The sequence below is a fragment of the Myxine glutinosa genome, chromosome 3 (assembly GCF_964187855.1).
Source record: "Myxine glutinosa chromosome 3, kmMyxGlut1.1, whole genome shotgun sequence".
Taxonomy (NCBI): Eukaryota; Metazoa; Chordata; class Myxini; order Myxiniformes; family Myxinidae; genus Myxine; species Myxine glutinosa.
In genome coordinates this window covers 89198376-89224428 of record NC_136263.1, presented here as the reverse complement: position 1 = coordinate 89224428, position 26053 = coordinate 89198376, and the positions used below count along the sequence as shown (strand labels likewise).

Below are 26053 nucleotides of genomic sequence, written 5' to 3'. Positions count from 1 at the left end.
GACAGTTCAGGTGGAAGGATCACTTACGCTTGCTTACATCCACTACCCTGCCGGCATCATGCTGACCGATGCCTCACCTTGTTAGTGGATGCTGGGACTGAGGCCAGACCATCATATGTCAGCATGGAAACACTGAAACCATGGAAAGAGATAGATACAGTAAATGGCCACTATCCGTATACCAGGACCAAGGCCAGGCCCCAATACATCGGCGTTGGATGGTATCCCTATGCATTAAATCCATTAATTTTCTTATTGTGCGTGTATACCTGCAGACAATGAAGACATGCAGACACAAACTTCATACATAAAAACAGATTTCCTGCATATATGTACAACTGACGGCAATGGCATTTGCCACCCAACATTGATTGGTAATGCAGACAAGGATCTTTCATGCAGCTCAGCATTGTCGGAGCAGGGAGAGATCATAGGCCATCTAGTGAGAAATGGCAACCCTTACTTACATCATATACATTGGGGGGGGGGGGGGGGGGGTACTTTAACTAAGCTGCTTCTGGTGTTGATATTATGTTGTGAAAACCCTTGTGACCGTTGTGCACTGCTCCTTAGGGTGGAGTCCAGGTGACCGGCAGGTGGAGGTCTCTCCCATATGCATTCAAGTTTAGATACTGGTACCATGATGCATGAAGTGTAAATTCCCTTTATGGGTCTGACTGAGTATGGTTGACCAACTTTCCTCATTAGGTTTCTTTTGGATATATAGCAACCATTGATTCCTCATTAGGGATCAAATCTATTAGAGGGAGAAAGAGCATAAAATGGGGAATAATTATATTGAAAAAAAAAGGAAGAGTTTTATGGACGCAAAATCTAGGTTCATGGAAGAGCGGAGAACGACTGCAAAAAGGCAACATACTGACAGTGGGAATAGACAAATCAACACAACAAGCAGGGGAAAGAATAAACAGGAAGGGAGAGAGAAAGAGTCACAAACACACAAACACTAACCTGCAGTATAAGGGTTAGCTTAGGTAGGGTTAATGGCGGTAGAGAATATTTTGGGCAATAGATGGAGGATGACCTGAGATGGTGGTTCACTAATTACTTGAAAGCCTGAAGGAAAGTTTGATTGAACATTCTCCAGAAGACCTTTGCACAAATGAGAGAAAATAGGGACAAAAGAGTGGAGTTCGGCAGAAATGCTGGATTTTGAAAGCTTAACGAGGAGGGGAATGCTGGAAGAGCACATGGTGGAGTTGCTGGGGAGTTGCTGGGGAGGAGTTGCTGGGGAGGTTCAGATGTCTGTAACAGGAGAGAAAACTAGAACAGAGTTGAAGCAGCAATAAAACTGGAAAGGCCACCAACATGTCCTGTATTGTCAGGAACATCGCAGAGATGGTGAAAACGCGGAACAAAATGGTGCGTAAATTAGGGACCTGTTCGAGGCGAAGGTAGTTCATAGAAAGGAGAGCGAGGGCAAATTCCACCAATCTATTACAGTAAATCCTCGTTTAGCCAGAATTCAGATAGCAAGTCAGTAACGGTTCAGGAAATATAAAAATCCAGGTGCAATTGCAAAAGAATACATTCATGGCGAGGACTAATTAGGTGAGTCGTCTGTAAAATAGACTCGACAGAATGGAACCGCGAATGTCCAAGAATCGGAGCATGCGCTCGAAGTGTAACCCCGATCCACCCGAGTCTGGTGGAAGGCAACAACGAGATGTTTTTAACGAGAGGAAGTTGGTTATTTGTACAAATTATATTGAATCGTTGTGTCAAGACATGTAAGCTTTTTCTCATAATGCATAATGTTGCAATTATTACAAGATCGTGATGATAGCAATAAATTGTTGTTTGCTGTATGCTTTACCCTAAGACACCCACGAATTGATACACGTTTTCCAATGAGGGATGTTCATAATATGCGTAAATTATCATAAGGTTAAAAACATAAAATGAAAACTGCAACATCAATAGAACAGCAGAAAAATGTTGCATACGTATTGTGAAAGTAAGAAAAACATGTTATTAATTCACAAATGTTTGTTCAGTTTTAACCCTCTCACTCGGAATGAGGTTCTGCCAAATGTTGGTAGATATATTAGGCATAGGATTGCAACTTTGAACTTTTAGAACTTTTTATGTACACGTGATATAAACAAACTGTACAGTGTACATGGTATAATAAGCATGATTCATTCATAGTATGGCAGATAGTGCAGGAATTGTGCATTTGATGATACAAGTACGAGAGTTGGCACACAGTTAGAGTATGCCCTATGAAAGATATGTGGCTGTAGCGCCATCGCAGATTTGTCCTTTTTTGAAAAATGGCCGCCATTGTTGTCACAGGACAAATCTGCGATGGCGCTACAGCCAAATATCTTCCTTAGGGCATACTCTAACTGTGTTCCAACTCTCGTGCTTGTATCATCAAAGGCACAATTCTCCCAAATATTTCACCTATCTGCCATACTAAAAATTGGGCGCCATTTTTATTGGACACATCTGTGATGACTCTAATTGTCAGAATATTTAACTGTGTACCAAATACCATGCTCGTATGATTCAAACAACAGTTTATACAAATTAATATACCATATACCATATAACATATACCATAATATACCATATAAATGGCGGCCATTTTAAAAACGTTGTTCTCACAGGCCAAATATATGATAACCCTATAGTTAGGGGTCTTTAATTATGTGCCAAATGTCAAGCTTGTATGACCACAACAACAGTTTATACACAGTAATGTACCAAATATATGTAAAATAACAAGCAATGGAGGCCATTTTGAAAAATAGCCGCCATTGTTGTCACAGGACAAATCTGCGATGGCCCTATAGCCAAATATCTTCCTTAGGGCATACTCTAACTGTGTTCCAACTCTCGTGCTTGTATCATCAAAGGCATAATTCTCCCAAATATTTCACCTATCTGCCGTACTATCAGTTTTGTTAATGGTAATGTTGTTATTAAAGTTGCTAATGCTGTTGTTAAAACCACAATTCCACTGGGTTTCTTGACCCGTTGAGGTTTTCTGATGAGACAACTTGTAAATCAATGTTACAGTCAACCACAACAATTACTGCATTTGGGGGACAGAAAAACCTCAGGAAGTCTGGGAAAATTAGAGACTCAACCAATATCAATGCATGGAGCTTCTGTCAGGGAGTCACACATCATGGGTACTTCATTTTTTTGGACTACGATAATTCAATCTTTCACATATCACCTTGTTCCAGTAAGACGAGGTCTCACAGTCCCAGCCATTATGCTTCAAATGTGCGACGGTTCTGGTATGATGTCTTCCCAGATAAGTGGATCGGTACACGATATGTGAAATCGTGTATGCCACGATATGCCAATTGTTTGGTCTCATCGTTTGCACTAACCTATCCCCTTTGGACTACATTTTATAAACCACCTTTATAGGCCATTTTTCCACGCAGAGAAGGGGTTGGCCTTTGTCGGGCACCGTGGTCCCCTTTTTGAAACAATGTTTTATGGCCGGATGCCCTTCCTGCCGCAGACCCTGTTAGTCACTTCTTGCGACACACAGGGAATTACCTGTGAGCTGGTACTCAATTTGCCCACCTCGGAAGGATGACAGGCTGAGTCAACCCCCCTGGTGTTAATTCAGTGATCGACCGGGATTACGAACCCAGGATCCTAGGATCCCAAGCCGGCACCCTAACCGCTAAGCCAACACCAGGCTATATTGGACTACATTTTATGGAGCTATGTAAAAGTGTTGTTCACTTATCAACACCACATTATTTGAATGACCTCAGGGATACAATCACAAATGCAAGTCATGAAATTACTCAGCATTAACTGGAGAATGTTTTCAACAAGTTGGGAGGTTGGATTGAACGATGGAATACAAAATACGGCGGTTATGCTGAAGCCAAAAATTTTGAACTGTATTGAGGAAAAGCTTTATGAATTATGCTTTCATGCACAATTTATAGTTTGCTTTAATCATGTGTACATCAAAAATGATACAAGTTCAAAGTTGCACAACAACTTTACGGACACACCACCATGTGTGTGTATATATATGTATACAGTATATGTATATATGTATACCGGGGCCTATATACCTAGCCTATATATATATATATATATATATATATATATATATATATATATATATATATGTATATATGCTAGGTATATAGGCCCCGGGGGGGTAATAGGCTAGGTGGTGAGGATGGTTGAGGCCGCCTCGGCCGGGCTGGGCCCATTTCGCAATAAATCTTCTTCTTCTTTCAAAAATCTCTTGAAGTACAACTTATTCACTTAATAGGAATATCTGACTGATTGCAACACTTGCTTTCAAAATTCTCTCTCGCGGAGTCCGACAGAAGAAAGAACAAGGAATCGTTGAGCACAAACTGATACTGGGCTCGCGTCAGACCGACTGGATGTACAGAAGATTAAATTCATTCAAAAAGAACCCGGGCAACGCCGGGTGCATTCATCTAATATATATAATATATATATATACACCTTCAAGCTGTCTCACCTTTAAGTTGTTATACCAGGGTTTGAATCCCGACTCAGCTATAAACTGTCATTATGGTGTTTCAAAGGCCGGGTGATTCATCAATGTGTGTGCGTCGTCTGAGTGCACACACACACACACACACACACACACACACACACACACACACACACACACACACACACACACACACACACACACACACACACACGATAGTGGGGCATGCTTACACATGTCAGCAATAACCAAACGTGCTTGGTACGTAGGTACATAATAAATAGAAGCTTTATGATTATAGGCAAGCATCACCTACCGACTGCTACATATCAATTGAGACTGTTGCTGTACACCGCACCTTTCATATGCCATCTCCAGGCGCTACATGACGTCATCGCCGGGCACCGAAGGGGGCATTATACATATATAATGCTTTCATCTTTCATATTATGTTATGCTTTCATATTATGTTATGCTTTCATATTATGTTATGCTTTAATATTATGCTTTCAACATTCAGAGCCAATGCAAGGTTATTGGTGGATTGTGCTCTGTTGACTCTTCCCTTTAGTTGTTGCTGAAAGGCATCAGAGGACTGGAATGAAGAACTAGTCTTGCTCATGAAAGCTCTGCATCGATGGCCAGGTAACAAATGGATGGAATCACCAGAACGTTGATTTGGTATGCGAACTGCCATGGGAATCATGGAGAAGCTGATTTGTTGTAGTCAGGGCCCTTAGGGATATTTTGGTTCAAATTCTTCCAAAAGCATCAAATTTGGCGCAGATGTTGCCCATGCCATATACTCTTTCGATTTTTGACGGGCGCCAAGGGCGGTATGATCCGGGGACCATACCGGTCCATCCCGCCATGTCACCTGACCTATGACGTCATAATTAGGATATGCATCCAATCACATGGCGTACTATAAGTGGTCAAAGTTCAAAATGAATCGATCGAAAAATGAAGGCAGGGATCCATTTTTAAGGTTTTCATAAAATCCAATATGGCCGCCAGGTCACATGACCTATGACGTCATATTTATGACATGTATACAATCATGTGTACATGAACCCGGATCATGATCGCACAAAAATTAAACACAAGGATATGGCATACAGTTCATAAAACATCAAAATCCGTACCTTTGTAATTAGACTGATGAACTGCATGTGCCTGAAAATTAGGAAATAGACATGTAAATATTTCCTCTAATTGTCAAAAATAAGGTCAGAGTTCGATTACCCAACCCAGAAACATAAAATGGTGAACCTCGCGTAAATCTTGACAAAACCTAAAAAACCGACATGTTTGACTCAAAAATGACCTTTAAGATGACCTTGGGGGTTGACCTTGACCTCGAATCATCAAAATAACATCATAATTGGATGCCTCGACCTCGAAGACCCCTGAAAAGTGGTATCATACATGATTCCAACCCTTTTGGTTATTTAACTGATTTTCCTCTAATCCGGGTGGCGGCCATTTAGTATTTCGCCAATATGGGGCCCCGGGGGCGGGGGGGGGCGCCCGTCTTGGCGCCCGTCAAAAATCGAAAGAGTATGGCATGGGCAACATCTGGGCCAAATTTGGTGCTTTTGGAAGAATTTGAACCAAACGACCCCAAAATATCCCTAAGGGCCCTGACTATTGGGTGTTAACCCTTTGTTAACCGATTTGATCAAGCACATTCGTACCAACCTCAGTTATCTTGTTTCTCTCAAAGATTTCCTGCAAATCTGCACGTGTTGAAATAATGAACTGAAGAATTGTATTGCATCACTGCTCACTTCCTGCAGTCAGAATTTTATTCCGACATTTCTCCACATGGCAGACCCCCATCAAGTACAGAGGATCACTTGCATGCTGTTTCATCAGCACAACTCAGCTTGGTTGTATTGAAGTGATGGCTCCCTATGGAGTTAACAATCTGCTACAACAACTGCTGGCAGCACCCTGTAGGCAACAAGCTGATGCCCGGCCTGGGTGTGTAGCGCATCGTTAGTGCTGCTACTGCAGGAAGTTGCTGCCATTATATTCCCACAACTCCAAAATTAGAAAATAGCGAATGTAAATTTTATCCACTGAAAACTTTCTTTCCAACTTGTCCCTTTCAGCAATTGATCACAATTTGATTGAGGTGGCCTGAAGTGACTTTAATGGTGGTGATTCGATATCTATTTACAGCACCAATGTTATTGCTTTTACCCGCAGTCTCTAAAGCTTGTGGGAGGAGCTTAAACATATGTTACTTGTACATTTAGGACAAGGATAGGATGAGATGTGTACATTTGCATGCATTTACAAAGACATGCAAGTAGACAAGGTAGAATAGTATCTGGATTTGAACTTTAGATTTCAGCATGTTGTTGTTTCGTATGCAAACTTTGGCTGCTGGTTGCATCATTTTCCCGAAGCGTGCCTGTGCCGCTGATGCAGTGCCCCCTATTACCAGTAAACAGGTACTGATTTTGCGAACCTCGGAAGGATGGCGGGCTGAGTCAACCCACCTGGTGTTATTTCATCGGAACGACGGGGGCTCCAACTTCAAGACCCTAAGAGCTAAAGCCAGCTACCTTAACCGTAAAGCCAACACCAGGCTTAGATCCCAGCATCACGAGTCACGTGATCAGATGGGAACACCAAGCAGTTGCATCTCAGCCATTACTGAAATGTCTCGTGCGTTTCTCAAAGCCAATTCACCAAGCGACCATCGCTTGTTGAATATTTCATGAGGCCAGCAATTATATTAGCCTTTACATCAGAAAGTTACAGCAACACTCACTCGCAACAAAACAGGTATATTCCAAAACTTTTTAAAAAAAATGATGGACAAAGAAGCTGCTGGCCATAATTTTCCTGAACGTGATAAAACAAAAGCGTAAACTTTAAATGACAAAAACAAAGCAACATCAGTGAGCCATGAGAGCAACATGCCATGGAGATTCGCCATCATTAGCCTATAAAACAATCTTCATTCAGTGCATTTACCATGAACAATTAATGGGAGCAAATCACGTTAAAGATCGGAGTTAATGCTTTTTCAGGCAGTGTTCCAAAATAAGTGCGTCAGTCGTCCCGATGAGGACCGTTTCATTAGTCAAGACAACAGAAAGAAAACACGAGGCTGCAAGACATTTAGTCCAACAGTAGAAAAACCATTTGCTTGATGGATCTGGGCTGGTGACCAAGTTTAATGGCATGAGCTCGGATAGAGTAAAATAAAATGCGCAACGACACGAAGGAAAATTGGACTGTGTATTGTGCGCTATCAGGAGTACTCGGCGTTGCTCGGTGATGCTCTCATCCTGTTGGCATTTTAAAGAAATCCATTTGGATTTTTTTCTATTTTTTTGTGGGTGCCTTAAACACTTCGCTACACCCACTAAGGAAAATTTATATTTGTAACTATTAAAAAGCCCGTCAAAAATGATGCGTTCGAACAGTTTATTCAACGATGCAGCCTCGTGAGCGGACAAAAGTCTGAAGCCTCGGCCGAGTGTGAGCGGTGCTTATGTCTTCTCTATTTATTAGACATCCTATGGATGTAAATGAACACTCGTTTTACTCTGTGTGTGTTGCACATAACGAGCAGTGAATGTCTCCTCCATGCGCCTTGCATTTTTTGTTATTTAAAAAAAACGCTTCTGTACACCGCCCTTGGGGCTCGGTTTGCGAGCCACCATCTACACCTCCAATAGAAGAGACAAAATTACTCTTTTATGGAAAATGGTTTTCGAGTTTGTTTTATCCTCAAAAATAGACTGTAGTGAACACACATTCGTGTTGAAAGATCGGCCTTTAAAACCTACCCTTATGAAGGGGGACAGACAACTGGACAAACACACAAACGGCCACGGTGTTTTATGTGGTGGATTATATTACACACACACACACACACGAATTGGGGATAATTTAATATTACCTCTCACATAGCTATGAAGGCACTATAGAGCAAGACCAAAAAAAAAAAAAAAATTGGAACCTTTTTTTTCAAAATAAAAAAAACATTTTTTGCCTAAACACTCCTTGGCAATCACTGGTGATGAAATCATGACGTTATCTTGCATGTGGTGAGACATCATGGAATGTAAGACTAACATCAAACATTGACATACCTTGCATACATAATCAGGCTGACGACAAGACAAGCAGCTATTTTACCACATTTTGTGACGGATCGGGTTGGAATGCAATAGCAACCTACCTTGTGTGGTAAGGGTTAAACATTCTAAGTTTGATCAAAATCTGTTCATATTTGTGGACGCTAGAGTGTTAACGTCGTTTTCATGACCAAAAACAAAATGGTCGCCTAAGTCCGCCATTTTTCAACGGATCGGGCTGAAATGTAATACCAACCTGGTCCTTGGGGAAAGGATGCTGCAAGTCAAGTTTGATCAGAATCGGTTGATATTTGTGGACGCTGGAGTGTTAACGTCGAATAGTTAACGGACGACAGACGACGACGACGACAGACGACGGACGCCGGAGGGTTCGGTATGTGATGAACTCAACTGGACGGTAGTCCACGTGAGTTAAACCCCCCCCCCCCCCCAAAAAAAAACAAAAAAAACAGTCGATCATGCACTGTATATTCTTGGTCACCATGGTCACCAGACAAAGGCGGCTTTGTCTACCTACGCTTGCAACTTAAGCGTAGGTAGACAATTTGAACGCGGCGGTGTATCAATCGAAAGTTGATAAGGGTATACCAACCTCCAGTTGATAAACCTATCGTTAATAAAAAAACATTTTGCTATATTTTCCCATGTGTTAAGTCCACTCCTCAAATGAATTCAAGACAACCCCAGGCATTTTATCAAATTAACACCTTGACACATGATTGGTAAGTAAAAATAGTGATTAATCAACCATGTAGAAAAATTATTTTGTGATCATGGCGCAACAGCAGAAATATATCACCCAATTCACACATCTGTTGGAGAATGTGTGCGTTTGTAGGGATGGTGCGTACTAGTTCACAATTTGACCGATGTGGTGGAATATCTGTCCTGAATCACGGTTGGCGCATCCCACAAAGGTGTGCATTGCAAAGGCACCTGAAGCCGCTGAAAAGGAAGGCATGCTCATGGCAACCAGAGACAAAGAAAGGCTGGAGGGGCAGATAATTGCAACTTAAGCATATCTCAAGCTGGAAGCAGCTTCATTTTCTGTCCTAGCAGTATTTTGTGTTAAAGAAATGTGGGATCATAGGGAAGAAAGACTGGGGTAAAGGCGAGAGGTATGGGCATACATTTTTCATGACTATCTTTTTATTGACAACGAATGTCACAGGGCCTTTCGCCACGTGCTGAGGCCCCACTGTGGTCCTGACCCCACTCCTAACTCAAACACATGTTAAACGGAATAATGGTCGTCTCGAGAATAATGAGGAAGCAGCCGTCATGTGCTAGTCCAAGAGCACCAACCCCATGGTGCATGCATAATTCCACACGGTTATTTCAGCCATGCGAGGAGAACACATGGACTCGCCAAAAGTCAAGTTGCCTGGAAGGTGACACCCGGGGGTGGTGAAACAACAAGCCGAGCACAAAACCTCAAAGTGCCTGTGCAAAGCCTGAGAAACCTGAAGCCTGAGCTTTTGAAAATTCTGAGCTTCAGACATACGCTATCTTGAGGAACACCATCAACCGAGACAGTGCGGAGGATCATTTTCTCCTCCCTCCCATTGGAATTTCTCCCAGAAACATGAGCACTTTGCCATGATAGATCACAATTTTCTATGGAACACACCCGTACACAATGGAAAGGTCAGGAATGCACTAGACATTACCAACTACCATGAGGGGATGAAAGATAGCACGAGGGTAGGCTTTCCTGAAGCCTCGAACAACAACAATATTTTCACTGTGAGCGTTTCCTTTCGTCTTCATAAAAATAAATGTGAAAGAAACAAAGCACAATAGGAAAAGGTCACTTAAGCAAATCATATGGGTCTGCACAGAAAAATGTGACCAATACACATTAGACAAATTGGAAAAGCACCATGATGCAAGTAGACATTAAAATGTGGCAATTATAGTGATAATTATAAAATTACTACGAGGGGGAATAAATTAATTACATACACACAAGGGAGGACGAATAAAGTAGGAAGGGGTAGAAGGTGTGAAGAGAGAATGAGAGAGAGGGGAATATACATACATACATACATATACATACATACATACACACATACACACACACACACACACACTCACACACATAGTGGGGTATGCTTACACATGTAAGCAATAACCAAACGTGCTTGGTGCGTAGGTACATAATAAATAGAAGCTTTATGATTATAGGCAAGCATCACCTACCTACTGCTACATATCAATTGAGACTGTTGTTGTACACCGCTCCTTTCATATGCCATCTCCAGGCGCTACATGACGTCATCGCCGGGCACCGAAGGGGGCTCGGCAATGACGAGTGCTGAAAGGGACTACTCAGTTTTCACTCCGGTTTCCTTCTTTCTTTCTAGTTTGTTACTTGCAAAATCGAAGATGTTTCAAGTATATTGGTTGAGCTTGTGCATTATTGCTCAGCAAAAAAAATTTTTTTGGACGAGTATGTTGATCACTCTGGTTTGTGTGTTTGTCTGTCCACTCACTCATACTTGCCTACAGGTCACAATTTTAAACCGATCTTCACGAAGCTTCACCAAATGGTAGAGTTCATGTTCTGACAAAATACTATATATTTTTGAGGTCAAAAGGTCAACATAGGCCAAAGTTCAACCACTTTTTAAAAATTTCTAAAATCCTCAATTTTCATCCGATTGACTTGAAATTTCAATAGGATTTTCATATCAGCTAACTGAATTCAACCACCGAATATTTGTGAGGTCGGCATAGGCCAAAAGGTCAACATAGGCCAAAGGTCAACAACAATTTCAAATTTCTAAAATCCTCAATTAAATTTTCATCCGATTGACTTGGAATTTGAATGGGATTTTCATATCAGCGAACTGAATTCAACCACCAACTATTTTTGAGATCTACATTGGCCAAATGGTCAACATAGGCCAACGGTCAACCACTTTTTCTCATATTTCTAAAATCGTCAATTTTCATCCGATTGACTTGAAATCTGAATAGGATTTGCATATCAGCTTACTGAAACCAACCACTAACTATTTTTGAGGTCAACATAGGCTAAAAGGTCAACATAGGCCTAAAGGTCAACATAGGCCAAATTTCTAAAATTGACAATTTTCAACAGATTAACTTAATTTGAAGAAGTTTTGCATATCAGGTCACATAATTCAACCACCAATTATTTGTGAAGTCAAAAGGATGCTCTACTGAGTGCCATTCTACTTTGTTCTCTTTTGCCAAGTGTCGCTCTATGATTGATTTTTCATTCTGTCTGTCTGTCTGTCTGTCTATTTGTTTGTTTGTCTGTCTATATGTCACTCGCCTACAGTCACAATTCTAAACCGATTGTCATGAATCTTCACCAAGTTGTAGAGTTCATCACAATTAAAAAGCCTATTCATTTTGAGGTCATAGGTCAAAGGTCATCTGGAGGTCAAATTTCTAAAATCGCCATTTTAAATCCGATTGCCTTGAAACTTGAACAGCATTTGTATATTGAATCACTACATTGGGAAACAAACTATTTTTGAGGTCAAAAGGTCAAAGGTAAACTCTAGGTCAAACTTCCAAAAGCATCAATTTTCATCTAAAAATCTCTTTTCATCCTATTGACCTGAGCTTTGATCAAGATCCTCAATTTTTATCTTGATGAAATGGTCAATTTGCTGGATCAATTGCAACCTTTTTTTCAGGGGGGAGGGGGGGGGTGGATTTTGCAAGTATCGTCCTCTGCATGACGTCTTTTGTTTGTTTGTTTGTCCAGATGATATCTCAGCCATCCTTTGAGCAAGGAAGCTGAAATTTCGGCACAATAGTGAGCATGTGCTTTGGCAAAAACAGTATTTTTTGTTTTTTGATTAATCAATGAGTTGATTAGTTACTTAATGATTATTGATTAATTAAGTACTTATTTATTTCCTTTCTCATCTGGGCATTATCTCAGGCACCTTTTGAGTTAGGAAGATGATATTTGGATGCAACAGTGACCAAGTGATTCGGCTATGAAGTATATTTTTGATTTATTGATTAATCAATGAATTTTTTTTCATGATTAATGACTTATTTAGTTAATTTTCAAAAAGTTAGAGCTTTGGATGAAGCACTGGTGGTTTAGGTATGCTATTAGTATGAGCAAATTGATTAAGAAAATATTTTATTACCATTATTTATTGATTTTAATTATGCAATTAATCAATCAATTTATTGTACACCTCTCCCTTTCAATACAGTCTCTATGAGCTGCACGGCGGCGGGCGCCGAAGGCACCCCCCGGCAATGCCGCGCTGGAGGATATTTACTTGTTTGGCATGGGGGTGAGATTTTTTGGTGAGAATTTGGTGAGAATCTGTACTTGTTTTTCATCTTTTTTACGAATGCATTTACACTTCTTTACGTAAATTTTCATTGCGGTTTTTATTTCACAGTTTACAGTTATAGAAATTACAATTTTCAAATGCTACTTTTGTAATTTTACAAAGACTAATAAATGAAATTTTTTTATCTTCTTGCCCTTCCTCTCTCTCTCCCCCCTCCCCCTCATCTCTTCATATTCCCAGTACAGTGACTTTGCATTTCCTAGCAACGTCAGGTACTTTAGCTAGTGTGTGTGTATGTATATATATATATATATATATATATATATATATATATATATATATATATATATATATATATATATATACCTGTACATATATACCTGTATATATACAGTGGATCATAAAAATAGTTCAATTACAATTAAGTATATGTATGCAGGTTATTTGTTTTTGCATAGTGGCATATCTAGATCGTTGGCCCAACTTCTAACGTTGGACTGTACTTGTAAACGTATCAAGCATTTCTGCAGAACCTACTATATATACTGTATATGTAAGGTGCAATAAGGTACCTCAGATAATGCTCTTAATATTTTGGAGTGAAGCTGTGACTTCTTTCCAATACGAAGCTAACTCCAGGGGGGAATTCAATTCCTGGATCATGTTCACATATTAAAGTTTCTGCATTGTTTTGGAGACTTGCAGACACTCGCTTAAATTATGCTTCTGAGCTGATTATGAACAGCATGCAACAAGACCCTCCTGGTATGTTGTTCGGGCAGGTGAGCCAGGAGAATTATATGAACTAGTTGAAAGCACCTAATATCCGAAGCTTTATCAACCCCATGGAGTTCAGCTCGACCAAGACACCTGTATTTCTGCATTATTGTGCTTGGAAGCTTCTTCATACTGTCACCCCATGACACCAATTCCTCATGCTTCACCCCCGTCCTCTCCCCCACCATAAATGTGACCGCTAATGGAAATTTTACAGTGGATCATAAAAATAGTTCAATTACAATTAAGTATATTGCAGTAACAGTCAGTTTATATTGCGTCTAAGTCCATCAACGTGGTCACAGTCATGGACATGAACATTAATGTAGCTAAGAAATTACCCTGGACAGGTCAATACTCTATTAGCAAGAAGTTGCCAACATTGCTCTAAACCGGTTGACTAATTTAGAGAATAATGGAACGATGGAAGTGAATGAGTAACATCACTTTGATTATTTTAACAAATTATTTAATCTAGAAATACAATAACAGAATCCAAATGACCATAAATAACTATTGACAATCGCAAACCATAATGATATGAGCTAAAATAAGCTAGGGAACAAGGGGAAGGATAAAATAAAATGGTGAGGAGGGATTAAAAGGACAAAAAAACAACCCATGAGAATGGCACTCGGTAGAGCACATACCTCCGCCAGCCTGGACAGTTTATATTTTGTATCCCACCGATATAACCAAAATCTAATCGGCTTGTTATTTTCACTTCCATTTTTTAAATCTGGATTTTTTAAAATTCATTTTAAATTCAGGCTTTAACAAAACAAAATGTGGAAAAAAGTCAAGGGGTGTGAATACTTTCTGAAGGCACTGATTAATTTTTTTAATGTTGAAGGCTCCAGTCATCCACTATATAGTCCTCATCGAGGCCAGGCCTTAAATAAAATAACTGCATAAAGGGAATTAAAAGAGAGAGAATGTAAAGGTGAGGAGTGAAAATGAGTAAGAAAAGTGTATGACGTTTGTTTGCAAGCAGGAGAGATTAAAGCTAGCCCGGTAGCGATCGTTTGAGTGAGACAGAAAGTAAGACCAAAAATCCTGACACTGAGTGTGTAAGGTGGTTCCGGGCACCACTTTAACGCTCCTAAATCCGAATGGTAGTACTACCCTGATCTGTCTACAACCTACTAGTGTGATGGTATGGGCTGGCATTTCCACCCGTTTCAGGACACCTCTGGTCATCATCGAAGGCAATCTCACTAGTCAGCGTTATGTCAATGAAGTTTTGAGACCTGAAAAATTTTGAGACCACCAAATTTGTTTTACCAGGGCCTTAATGGACCGCGGTGACTATGAAAACTGAAAACAAAAATTTAATCAAAGTTAAAATAAACCTGTAAGGCAGCTCGAAGCTAAAAGTGCAAATAATGTTCATGATTTGTTTAAGTGACCTTACCAGCTACATATTAGTAGTTTTGGAATAAAATCATTTAAAACAAGTACAGATACATTCAAAGTACACCCCCCCATGCCAAATAATTAAATATCCTACAGCGCGGCAATACCGCAGAGCAGCTCATAGAGAGTGCATTGGGAGGGAGAGGTGTACAATAATTGATCGATTAATTGCATAATTAAAATCAATAAAAGATTGTCATAAAATATTTTCTTAATCAATTGGCTAATAGCATAACTAAACCACTAGTGCTTCATCCGAAGATGTATTAAAAAAAAACCACCTTTAGAGGCCATTTTTTCCCCGCAAGCGGGGGTTGGCCTTTTTCGGGGACCGTGGTTGTTGTTGTTTTTCGGTCCCCTTTTTGAAGCAATGTTTTACGGCCAGATGCCCTTCCTGCCGCCAACCCTTTTTGTCGCCTTTTACGACAAGCAGGGAATTACCAGTGAACTGGTACTCAATTAGCCGACCTCGGAAGGATGAACAGGCTGAGTCAACCCCCCTGGCGTTAATTCAGCGATCGACCGGGATTCGAACCCAGGATCCTAGGAATCCTAATCTGGCACCCTAGCCGCTAGCCCAACACCAGGGATCATCCGAAGATGTATCTTTTAGAATATTCATTAAAAAAAAAAGTCATTAATAAATAAATAATTGATTAATCAATAAATAATTAATCGATTAAATAATTAATCAATAAATCAAAATATCCTTTATAGCCACATCACTTGGTCACTCTCATGTCCAAATATTAGCTTCCTAGCTCAAAAGGTGCCTGAGATATTGCCCAGATGAGAAAGATAAATAAAGAAATAATGAATAATGAAAATAAATAAATAATAATCAAAAAAAAACAAATAATCAATCAATTGGCTCAGAGAACACATAAACCACCATCATTTCATCCGAATCTGTAACGAAAAAAAAATCGTCATTAATCGAATAATTAAATAATAAATCTATTAATTGATTAATTGATTAATTAATAAATCAAAAATAGCTTTTGCAGCCAAATCACCTGGTCATTGGCATGTCCAAATATCAGCTTCCTAACTCAAAAGGTGCCTGAGATAATGGCCAGAAGAGAAAGGATATTTAATTAATTAAATAAGTACTTAATCAATCGCTAATAATTAAATAACTCATTAATTAATTGATTAATAAAAAAAACAAAAAATACCGTTTTTGACAAAGTACTAGCTCACTATTGTTCCGAAATTTCAGCTTCCTAGCTCGAAGGATGGCTGAGATATCGCCCAGACAAACAAGCAAGAAAACAAGAAAACAAACAAGAAAACAACCAGAGTGAAAACTGAGTACTCCCTTTCAGCGTGCGTCACTGCCGAGCCCCCTTCAGTGCCCGTAAATGACGGTATGCAGCGCCTGGAGATGGCAGAGGAAAGGTACGGTGTACAACAAATATTTAATGGTTTGCTAAGGGGATTGAGTTATAGCAGGTCTCCGCTCACTGTGGGGATGTGTTCTGCATAGATTTACGGGACGATCAAAATTTTTCAATTTCAATTCCAGAATTGGTTCAATTTCCAGAAATGTGCATCTTTCCTACTGATCGATACAACAAATAAATTATATCACAGCATATACACAAGTATCTGTGAATTTTCTCTCAAATTAATTGTCTGCTTGTTCCAACTTTGACCTTTGCAGCATTTCTAACATATTGTGACAACTACATGCTTGAAATGGGTTCTCAGGATAGCCTTGAGGTATGCACACCTACTTCACAGCTGTCTAGCGTGGGTTTGAATCTCGACCCAGTTATAAACTGTCATACCAGTGTTTTACAGGCAGGGTGATTCATCAATTTGTGTGCCGTGCATTGGATGGACTTTAAACTGGGTGTCACGTCTTCCCTAATTCGCTGGTGGATGTTAAAGATTCAATGGTGTGCTTGGCGAAGAGTAGGTGAGCTATAGAGGGCACCCTGACAAATTCCAAATTTTGATGGCGTTGTTGTTTGATGGAACAGCAGTGTTGTTTGATTAAATTCAATCCAGTTGCGGATCATTCACTTGATTAAACTGTTCATAGGTGATCAGTCTATCGAATGAGGTCTTGTACTTTTTATTCTTGAAATTTATAAATCGAGACATTTTCAAGATTGTGGTACCAATTTTATGTCGAGGTCCGATACAGCACTGCTAAAGGACATTAATATAGCCTGAAAGGCATTTGATGAAAAAAGAAGGTGGTGCTGGAGTTAAGATATACAGCCATAAAATCAAAAGCCATCTATATATTATCCACAGATGAGGGAGAATGGAGTGGTGCAGAAATGAGAAAATTAAAAGTGGGTAAAGTAAGAGTAGCGATAAGGACAGACTTTAGAAAGGAGGACAAAGCGTGTGAGAGGCATGGTGTGAAGAAGGCAAATGACATTGAGGGGAAGGAGGAATAAGGAGAGAGAAGTTAGGAGTGAAATTGGGGAAAGGGGAATATGAAATAAATAGATTTCCCCCAAATGAAAACACATTTATAGATATACAGTAAAACAACATGGCTATACAATACAATTATCCAGGAGGAAACCAACCCAAGTATCTGCACCTCATGTAGGTCCTACTCACATGCGACCTCAAGCGAGGCATTGCGGCTGGTCGCTTCCCCAAGGTAGTTACGTGCTATGCACACGTATGAGCCCTCGTCGGATTTTGAGCGACGTCCATGGAAGATGCGCAGGAAGAAAAGGGCACCAGTAGGCAGTAGTGTACGATGCGAGCGCGGTTCCTCGTGATTTGTCTCTACTCGTTCCCCGTCCTTATACCACTCGATGGATGGTGCAGGGCGGCCCTCGGCTTGGCAGTTCAGGGTTGCTGGGTCTCCCCGGGACACAATGTGGTCTGAAGGGTGTTCCACTATTCTTGGTGGGAAGTCATCCTGGCGTAGACGAGATCCTGGAGGAGAAAAGTCATTTTTAGTAATGATACAATCAATTTTGTTGACCAATGACTGCAGTACTATAAATCAGGTGTTAGAAACACTGCAAAACATCAAAACCATAACCTATCAAAAAGACATAATTGATAATGCCCTACTTTCCTGAATAATCCCCAAATTACTGTATCATTTCTGAGATCAATACAATTATGCAATTTAATATCCGTTTGGTAAAATTGCTGCAGGAAATGATTGATGTTAAATTTTCATTTACAATTCCCCAAACTTTGCTATCTGATGTTAGAGAGCGTTGCTCTGGTAGTCCTTGCATTTCCCTCGGTGACCCATTCTGCCTAATTGCTTTGGCCAGTGGGCCAGAAATATGGACAGCTAATTACATCGAACACAGCTATCTGTGGAGATACTGGGAAAAAAAAATATCGATAATGGCAGGCAATCCCATGTCAGGCCTACTGCCAGGGCTGGCTTGGCTAGTGGATCTAGTGGTTTGACAATGTTGGCTTGACTTCCACAAACCTGACATTTACCCTTGATATCCATTCCCAGACATAGCTGGCCCAGAAATCTGTTCTCAGATCTGGCTTCCTGCTCTTGTTGCTGAGAAATTTATATCGATTGCAGGCAGAGAAAAACACATCCCAACCAAATGTATTAACCCAGCTGTCAGCTCAGCAACAACCAAATTGCACCCAAATCACTCGCAATTGGTGCTTCATGAAGGTAGTGAAAGAGGCTATTATGAGCCCAAGTGCATTACAGAAATATATATCCTGATTCACTCAATGACATCAATGGCATCAGTAAGGGTATCCGGCCATACAAACATTGCCTCAAAACAGGGAACCATGATTGTCATGGGGCCCGCCAGGCTAACCCCCACTCTAGTGGGGAAAAATGGCCTTAAAACGATCATTCATTCACTCAATGACACCGATATACACCAATTACAAATAATAACAAGAAAAAGAGCAATCAGAGATTGCAAACCCTCGCCAGGATGTATTTTCAGTGGTTTTTAAGGCTTTTGTGTTAAAAAAAAATATGGGGGCCGAACCACGTGACCGATGACATCATTCTTTTTTTTCTAAACTAATTTATTCCTAGATAATGCTCAAGAAATTTCATCTTAATTGGATGAAGTTTTGTATGTGTCGAATTATGACGTCATAATGGAGGCACCTATGACATCATCATTAACATATTTTATTCCCCATGGAGAGTTCTTTACAATGAGTCATGTCTCAATTTTTTCTATTCAGCGCTTTCGGAGATATAGAGGTGCAACCTTTTTCGGTTTTTCCAAGATGGCGGCTGAACCACGTGACCTATGACGTCATAATTATCATTAAAAAAATTGTAGAGGTGGAGTTGCACCTATGGTGAAAATTTCCTGTCAATCGGACCAACGGTTGCAGAGAAAATCATATTTATTCTGTGCGGACAAACAGACAAACAAACAAACTCAAATGCAATACCCTGCCTTCTGGCGAGGGTGAATGAATGATCGTTTTAGGGCCATTTTCCCCGCTAGAGCAGGGGTTAGCCTTGCGGGCCCCATGACAATCATGGTTCCCTGTTTGAGGCAATGTTTTTATGGCCGGATGCCCTTACTGACGCCAACCCTTGGTCACGCTCTTACGATGCGCAGGGATACGGTGTACCTATCCTGAATCTGGGTACACACCGTGATCATTCATCCCAGCATGCTGGTACTCAATTTGCCGACCTCGGAAAGATGACAGGTTGAGTCAACCCCCCTGGCGTTAATTCAGCGATCGACCGGGATTCGAACCCAGGATCCGAGGATCCCAAGCCGGCACCCTAACCACTAAGCCAACACCAGGCTCAACCACTAAGCGAACACCAGGCTCAACCACTAAGCCACCCTAACCAACCACTAAGCCAACACCATTACCTTCTGGCGAGGGTAATGATATGAAATAAATTAAGGAACAGGATTTAATGATTAATTAATTGACATATGTGGGAAAATTGCATACCTGGTCAGGGTCGCCCAGTAAATTAAGTAAATTAACACAATTAACACAAAATTAAATAAATTAACAGGATTATAACAAATGAATTGCCATATGTGGGAATTTTTTTTTAATTAATGAAAATTTATGAAAATGAAATTAATGAAAATTAATTTTCCCACATATGTCAATTCATGATATTAATGAAAATCTTGTAATCGAAGAGTTAGCTTAATCATGCTGTGGATCTCTCCGCCCACCAAAGAAAAATAAATAATTTTTCTTCAGTTAAACATGAGAAACTCAGAAGCTCCTCCACCAGCTTTATCAGGTAATCCAGAAGCAATTTTGCCATCACTAAGTGTTGTAAATGTTGGTGTATTTTGATTTGATCTCTCATTGGAAGCTCACCTTGAGCAGACCACCTTGGAACAGCCATGATTGTTAGGGAACAGAAATTTCTCTGATGGAGTAAGGTTTGCCAACCTTGAGGATCATTCTTTCCCTTGACTAATATGGGAAATGTGGAAATTAGCCAGGGTACCGGAAATTGGTGAAACATACTTCAGATTGGATTATTAAAGATGAGATCTTTAATGCTATCCACAATGCAGGATTATGAGTTTAAAGGAATTCTGCCAAATTATTTTGTTTTGCCATTTTTTTTTCCGGCAATGCGACGTAGGTATAATTTGACTGCATCCAGAAGAAAACAAAAACATTGTTTGAGGATAACTAATGATGGACATTGAAGATACAATTTGTCTCTTACAATTGTAACATTGCATATCTGTGACTTGGAACTCATCTTAAGCTTTTGGTTGCCATCGCGATTTAAAAAGAGACCGTGGTGCAGGTTATTTTGCGACATCGCTCCAGCGAGTGAAAACACGTTATTGCGTTTAAAGCGACATCTCACGAGAAATTCTGCCCTCTGCATTTCAGCAGAGACTATTAATGAGTGAGAGCCCACAATGCTGGAGAGTATGGCTATTATGGATCACTGCATGAAATGAACAGAACTTTTATATGTTAAGCACCGTGGGGAGCCGGAGCACAGTCGAGGATTCATTCTCAAGCTATTCCTAAAGTTCCTCTACCAATGCCTGATGGTGTTACTAAGCTAAAGGAAAGGCAAATTCGAGAGAAGCATACATGAAACATCAATGCGGAGTCGAGAAATGTTATGGTCAAGCTCTCGTCACCTCAAGATCCAAAAAAGTGAACAAACAGTAATTGTGACCTCAGAGTTCACATGAAAACCAATTCTTTCCTCACCAAGTCGACAGAGCGTAAAGTCAAAACTGGCTGTATAATATATTATCAATAATGCCGATGATAATAATAGTAAAAAAGGACACACAATGTACAAAACTGTCGGATCCTTCATGCTGGACAGACATAAAATACGAACAAATAACTTAACCCCTCTCCAATGCCATGGACCACAGAGAGAAGGAAAGGGAACATACAAATGAAAAAAATGAAAATTTCCAGGATAAATATATACAGAAAATCACACGTGATCGGTCATAAAATGGTTCCGTGTCGCGAGTCCAGACTTGGGGAGCTCACACCTTCAGGTGGGCAAGCGGAAGAGTTCTCGAGCAAGCTCTGCAGGCGCCTTGAGTCTTGCCAACACTCAACCTTGGCACGGAGAGGCGCTCAACCACACTCGTCAAACTCCGAATGGAATCTGGCCAACTCTCTTACACCGACACTCCTGCCCTCACTCTTATAGGGGCGTGCCTAAGTATTATTGAATGACCAAACATGACCTACATGGCTAGCTATCATACCACGTGACCCAAAATGCCTGGTGCCCCCCCCCCCCCAAGAAAATGCAGGATACCTCTTCATTGAATAAAACGATTAACAAATGGGAAGTGAGGGACAAGGGGAATGAGATTTAAGGGAATTATGTCATCAAACTCTACATTAATTATAAACTGACTCGTACATGCTCATCTACAAAGTATGTACACAGACATTAGTAGTGACATTAGCACAAGTAAATATAGGGGTTACAACTGTTACTTGTTTAAAAATCTGATGTTTATGGTTTGAACTTATTCGAATTTTCTTTTCCTTTTTTTGTCATTTCCCTTTCTCCGACTGGATTTTTTGGTGAAAATAAATGAGTACTACAAATAATAATAATATCAATTTCCGACGCAGCTAATGCAGAGTACAGGGTGTAAATCGATTTCACCAAGTTCACAAGACAGGTTAAAGCTTGGTACACTGCTGTTCAATTTGTATTGGAAATTAGTAAATTAAAATAAGGTAAAACCACATTGTTATGCCTCATTGTTATGATAGACAAAAGAGAAACAATGTCAGATCGTACCAGTGAATAAGGAGTGTCCTTCCATCATATAGTCAGGTGCTAAAGGGGCCCCGATAAGTGCTTAAGGTGCTTATCGGGGCACCTTTTGAGGGGCCGGGTGTTAAAATGTTAGAATTATCATTGGTCATTTAGGACCCCCACATTCTTTGCCTTTCAAATTGATCTGGCAGAATGGTAAACAAAAGCGTCAACGCTGAACATATGTGCTAAAAGGATGTAATTTAGTCACGTGACCTTCACGTGTGGACAATTTCTGTTGGGCGCAGTTGTATCTTAACAATGAAAGCAAACAATGTACTAAAGTTTGAAAGTTTCTATGTTCTTAGGAAATTAAGAGAATATTTAAAAAATAATGTATTTTAATTTATTGTCCAAAATGTGGTACTTCTTACCTGAAATGCACCAGATGAGGGGTTTAATCTGAGATTATCCGATACTTCCAGTAACTTAAATCGTGAACCAGGCATTTCCTGCCACCATATTTTGATTTTTTAAACATTCATAAAGCTACAGGCAAATTTTATGAAATGCACTGTGACATTTCAAATTTTGCCAGTACATTTAAGAGTGGAAATTGGCATCTTTTGAGATAGAGACAGCCTTGAATTTTAGACTCTTGTTCAAATTTGATTTTCATTTCTATTCAGATCGAAGAAAAATTACAGAAGTTATAATTTGGCAGAACCTCCCTTCTCTCTTACAAGTATCTTCTAACACATCCAATTTCGCCCTCCTGCTTCCCTTACCTCTACACTCCCTGTTATTTCATCTCCTCTCTCCTCCTCTTTGTATTAAATTCATTTATCAACTCTCTCCCGCCTTCCAATCCCGATGCACGGAATGTGTAGACACGACTAATGCAGCAAATATACTCCTTAAACAACAGCAAATGTATCTCCACTTTAGCACTTGCATCTTGAAGAAAGCAATAAAAGCAAACACAAACAATCGGATGACACCTGATTCTTTAAAAAATTAATTGCAGGGGCATGTATTATTTCTGGTTGTTGAAAAGTTGCATTTCTCGGGAAGCCCATTGATTTCACTTGATTGGAAAATGTAATTGGAAAATAAAGTCAACAGGTTTGTACATCTCACCAAGCTTCATTTACTTTGCCACAAGTCGGTTTATAACATGTTTTGTTTAACATGATACAATAGCTTTGTGATCAACAACCTGTATATTATCTATCTATAATTCCAGTAATCTCTGTGTGTATGTGTGTGTGTCTGTGTGTGTGTGTGTTTGTCTGTGACCGCTGTTTCTCGACAACCACGGGTCCGATCTAATTGAAACTTGCCAGATATATTGCTGGGGACCTGAGGATGTGCCTTTTCAAGGTTTCATATTAATCGGAGAAGTAGTTACCGAGCTATGGCGATTTATTTACCAAACTAATCACAGAACAGGTTGCGGGATAGGCCAGCCAATCACAGAACACGTTGTTGCGTAGGCGTGGCCGATGTGAGAGCGCGTGCGCCATTACGGATAGTAATTCGAGGCGTAGCGGGCGCCATTTGGAGGAGCTGGGAGGACTCAGTCGTGGAGGAGTCGTGGAGGAGTCGTGGAGGATGGGGGAGGGATGGGGGAGCCTGAGTGAGTATATCAAGACAAGAACAAGATCTAGAAGGAGGTATGTACGGTGCGATTCATATAATATATTGTTTAGTTATCGTCGATGAGGAATTTGGGGTCGGAATGGGTGATCGGCCTGGGTGACTGGGTCTCGACTAGATGCTGGGCCGCACCAAGGAACGGGCACCCACGTACGGGCACGTCCTAGTAGCTTTAATTCACACATTCCTGAGATTATATGTTGCAGAAAGACATAAATAAATAAACAAATAAAATAACTAAATAACTAAATGCTCAATAGTTATTAGTGATTATGCTGGATAAAGGCAAGCATGGAAACAAAACTTCAATTATAAATTTTCTGAAATGCTACCCAAAGTACCAGAGCCTGGAAAGTGACCGATAAACAAAGACAAATTTACACATCCACATGCATGTATATATTAATATGAAAAGGATCCACCTGCAGTGTACTTTGGAAATACAAGGATGCGTTTGTGAGTGCTTAATGAAGAGGTGCCTCCACCATGCTTTGGGATTGAATGACTATTACTCAGTACATTAGTGTTACAGGATATCCCAATTGCTTTAATACTCAACAACCAATCAAAGACTGATGTTTGAGCCGAGAGCTCATTGCTCATTCAGTAATATATATATATATATGCCTATTATGGTCAGGGTGGAAAACTCCAGTTTCCCTTGACATCATTAACCGAGGAGTTTAAGGTGGTGAGGGTGCGGGAGTTCATGATGTTGTGGGATTCAAGTGATGCAGTGGTAAAGAATGCTCTCCCAGAGAGGAAGGGAAGTTGGAAGTGGAATGCAAGAGCAGAGGTGGATGAGATGAAGGAGCGGTTGCAACAGGAGGAGGTCGTGGGGATGGTACAGCATGGGAAGCATGGCTTGGGGTGGATGAAGCATGAGCGATGGGGGAAATGCATGTGTGAAAGAGAGGAGGAAGATGGTTGACAGGGAGGTGAGAAGAAAGGAGGAGGAGGGGAGATATTTGAAAGCAGTCGGACAGGCACAGCAAGGTGCTTGCACGTAGTGGGAAGGTGTGCAGCTGAGGACATTGAAGTGGCAAGAGATTTGGAGGATGGAGCCAATATTGTTGAGTTTCCTGTTGCGGGAAACGTATGATGTGCTTCCATCACCAGTAAACTTGAGATTGTGGGGGTTGTTGCAGGAGGAGAGATGTTATTTGTTTGGAAGTTTGGGAATGGTGCAGCATGCACTGAGTGCATGCTCAGTAGCATTGGCAGCAGGAAGATACAAGTGGCGGCATAATCAAGTGCTGGCGGTGGTAGTGCAGATGGTGCAAAAAGAGGTGCTGAGATCGAGAGAGAAAAGAGTGGAGAACGAGAACGATGGGGGAGAGGTGTTGTTTGTCTCAGAGGGCCAAGTGGTAAGAGGTGGAAAGAGGAGGAGGTGTAAAGCAAGATGTCTGTCAGCTGCTTGTGATTGGCAGGTGGTGGCAGACCTAAAGCCACAATTGGTATTCCAGAGGAGATCTGTGTGACAAGGTTGCGGCCTGACATTGTCATCTGGTCAGGTAGAACAAGTCATCTTTGGGGAATTGTCTGTACCTTGGGAAGTGAACATGGAGGAGGTCCACGAGAGGAAGAGAGGAAAGTACAGTGAGCTGGAGGCAGAGTGATGGGAGAAGGGTTGGCGAGTTTCGTGTCAGCCATTTGAGGTGGGGTGTCGAGGGTATATTGGCAATTCCTTTTCTGCATTTCTTGCTCGGCTTGGAGTGTATGAGACAGAAAGAAGGAGGTTATGTGACAGAGTGGCCCAGGTTGCCTTGAAAGGCTCACTTTGGATTTGGAGGAAGTTTATGGAGGCACGTGGAATGGTGTAGGTTGAGGTTGTGGGTGTTGGGTGGTGGTTCATTTCAGCTTAAAGGGTTAGTGACTGAGCGTGTAAGAGAAGTGGAGATGTGTGTGTTGCAGGAGTGGGTGTCCTTTTACATGAATGTGTTTTTTGCTGACCGTATCGAGGTTGAAGGGCCAAAACGGGATGATGCTGAGGACCTCAACTGAGGACCCAGTCAGTAAGGAACACTTGTGACTAGGTGTGTTTTGAAATTACATATATATATATATATACATATATATAGATACATATATAATG

At 40.6% G+C, this 26053-nt stretch overlaps 1 protein-coding gene across 9 annotated transcripts in view; it reads right to left on the bottom strand.

Annotated features, from left to right (window-relative positions):
* The window catches only part of LOC137423404 (roundabout homolog 2), a 409307-nt gene that overhangs the window by 359185 nt on the left and 24069 nt on the right, over positions 1–26053 (bottom strand). For all 9 annotated transcript variants that reach the window (XM_068110526.2, XM_068110534.2, XM_068110527.2 and 6 more), the window contains exon 2: positions 17685–18011. In XM_068110526.2, the coding sequence (XP_067966627.1) occupies positions 17685–18011 (327 nt within the window). The remainder of the gene's footprint in view (positions 1–17684; positions 18012–26053) is intronic.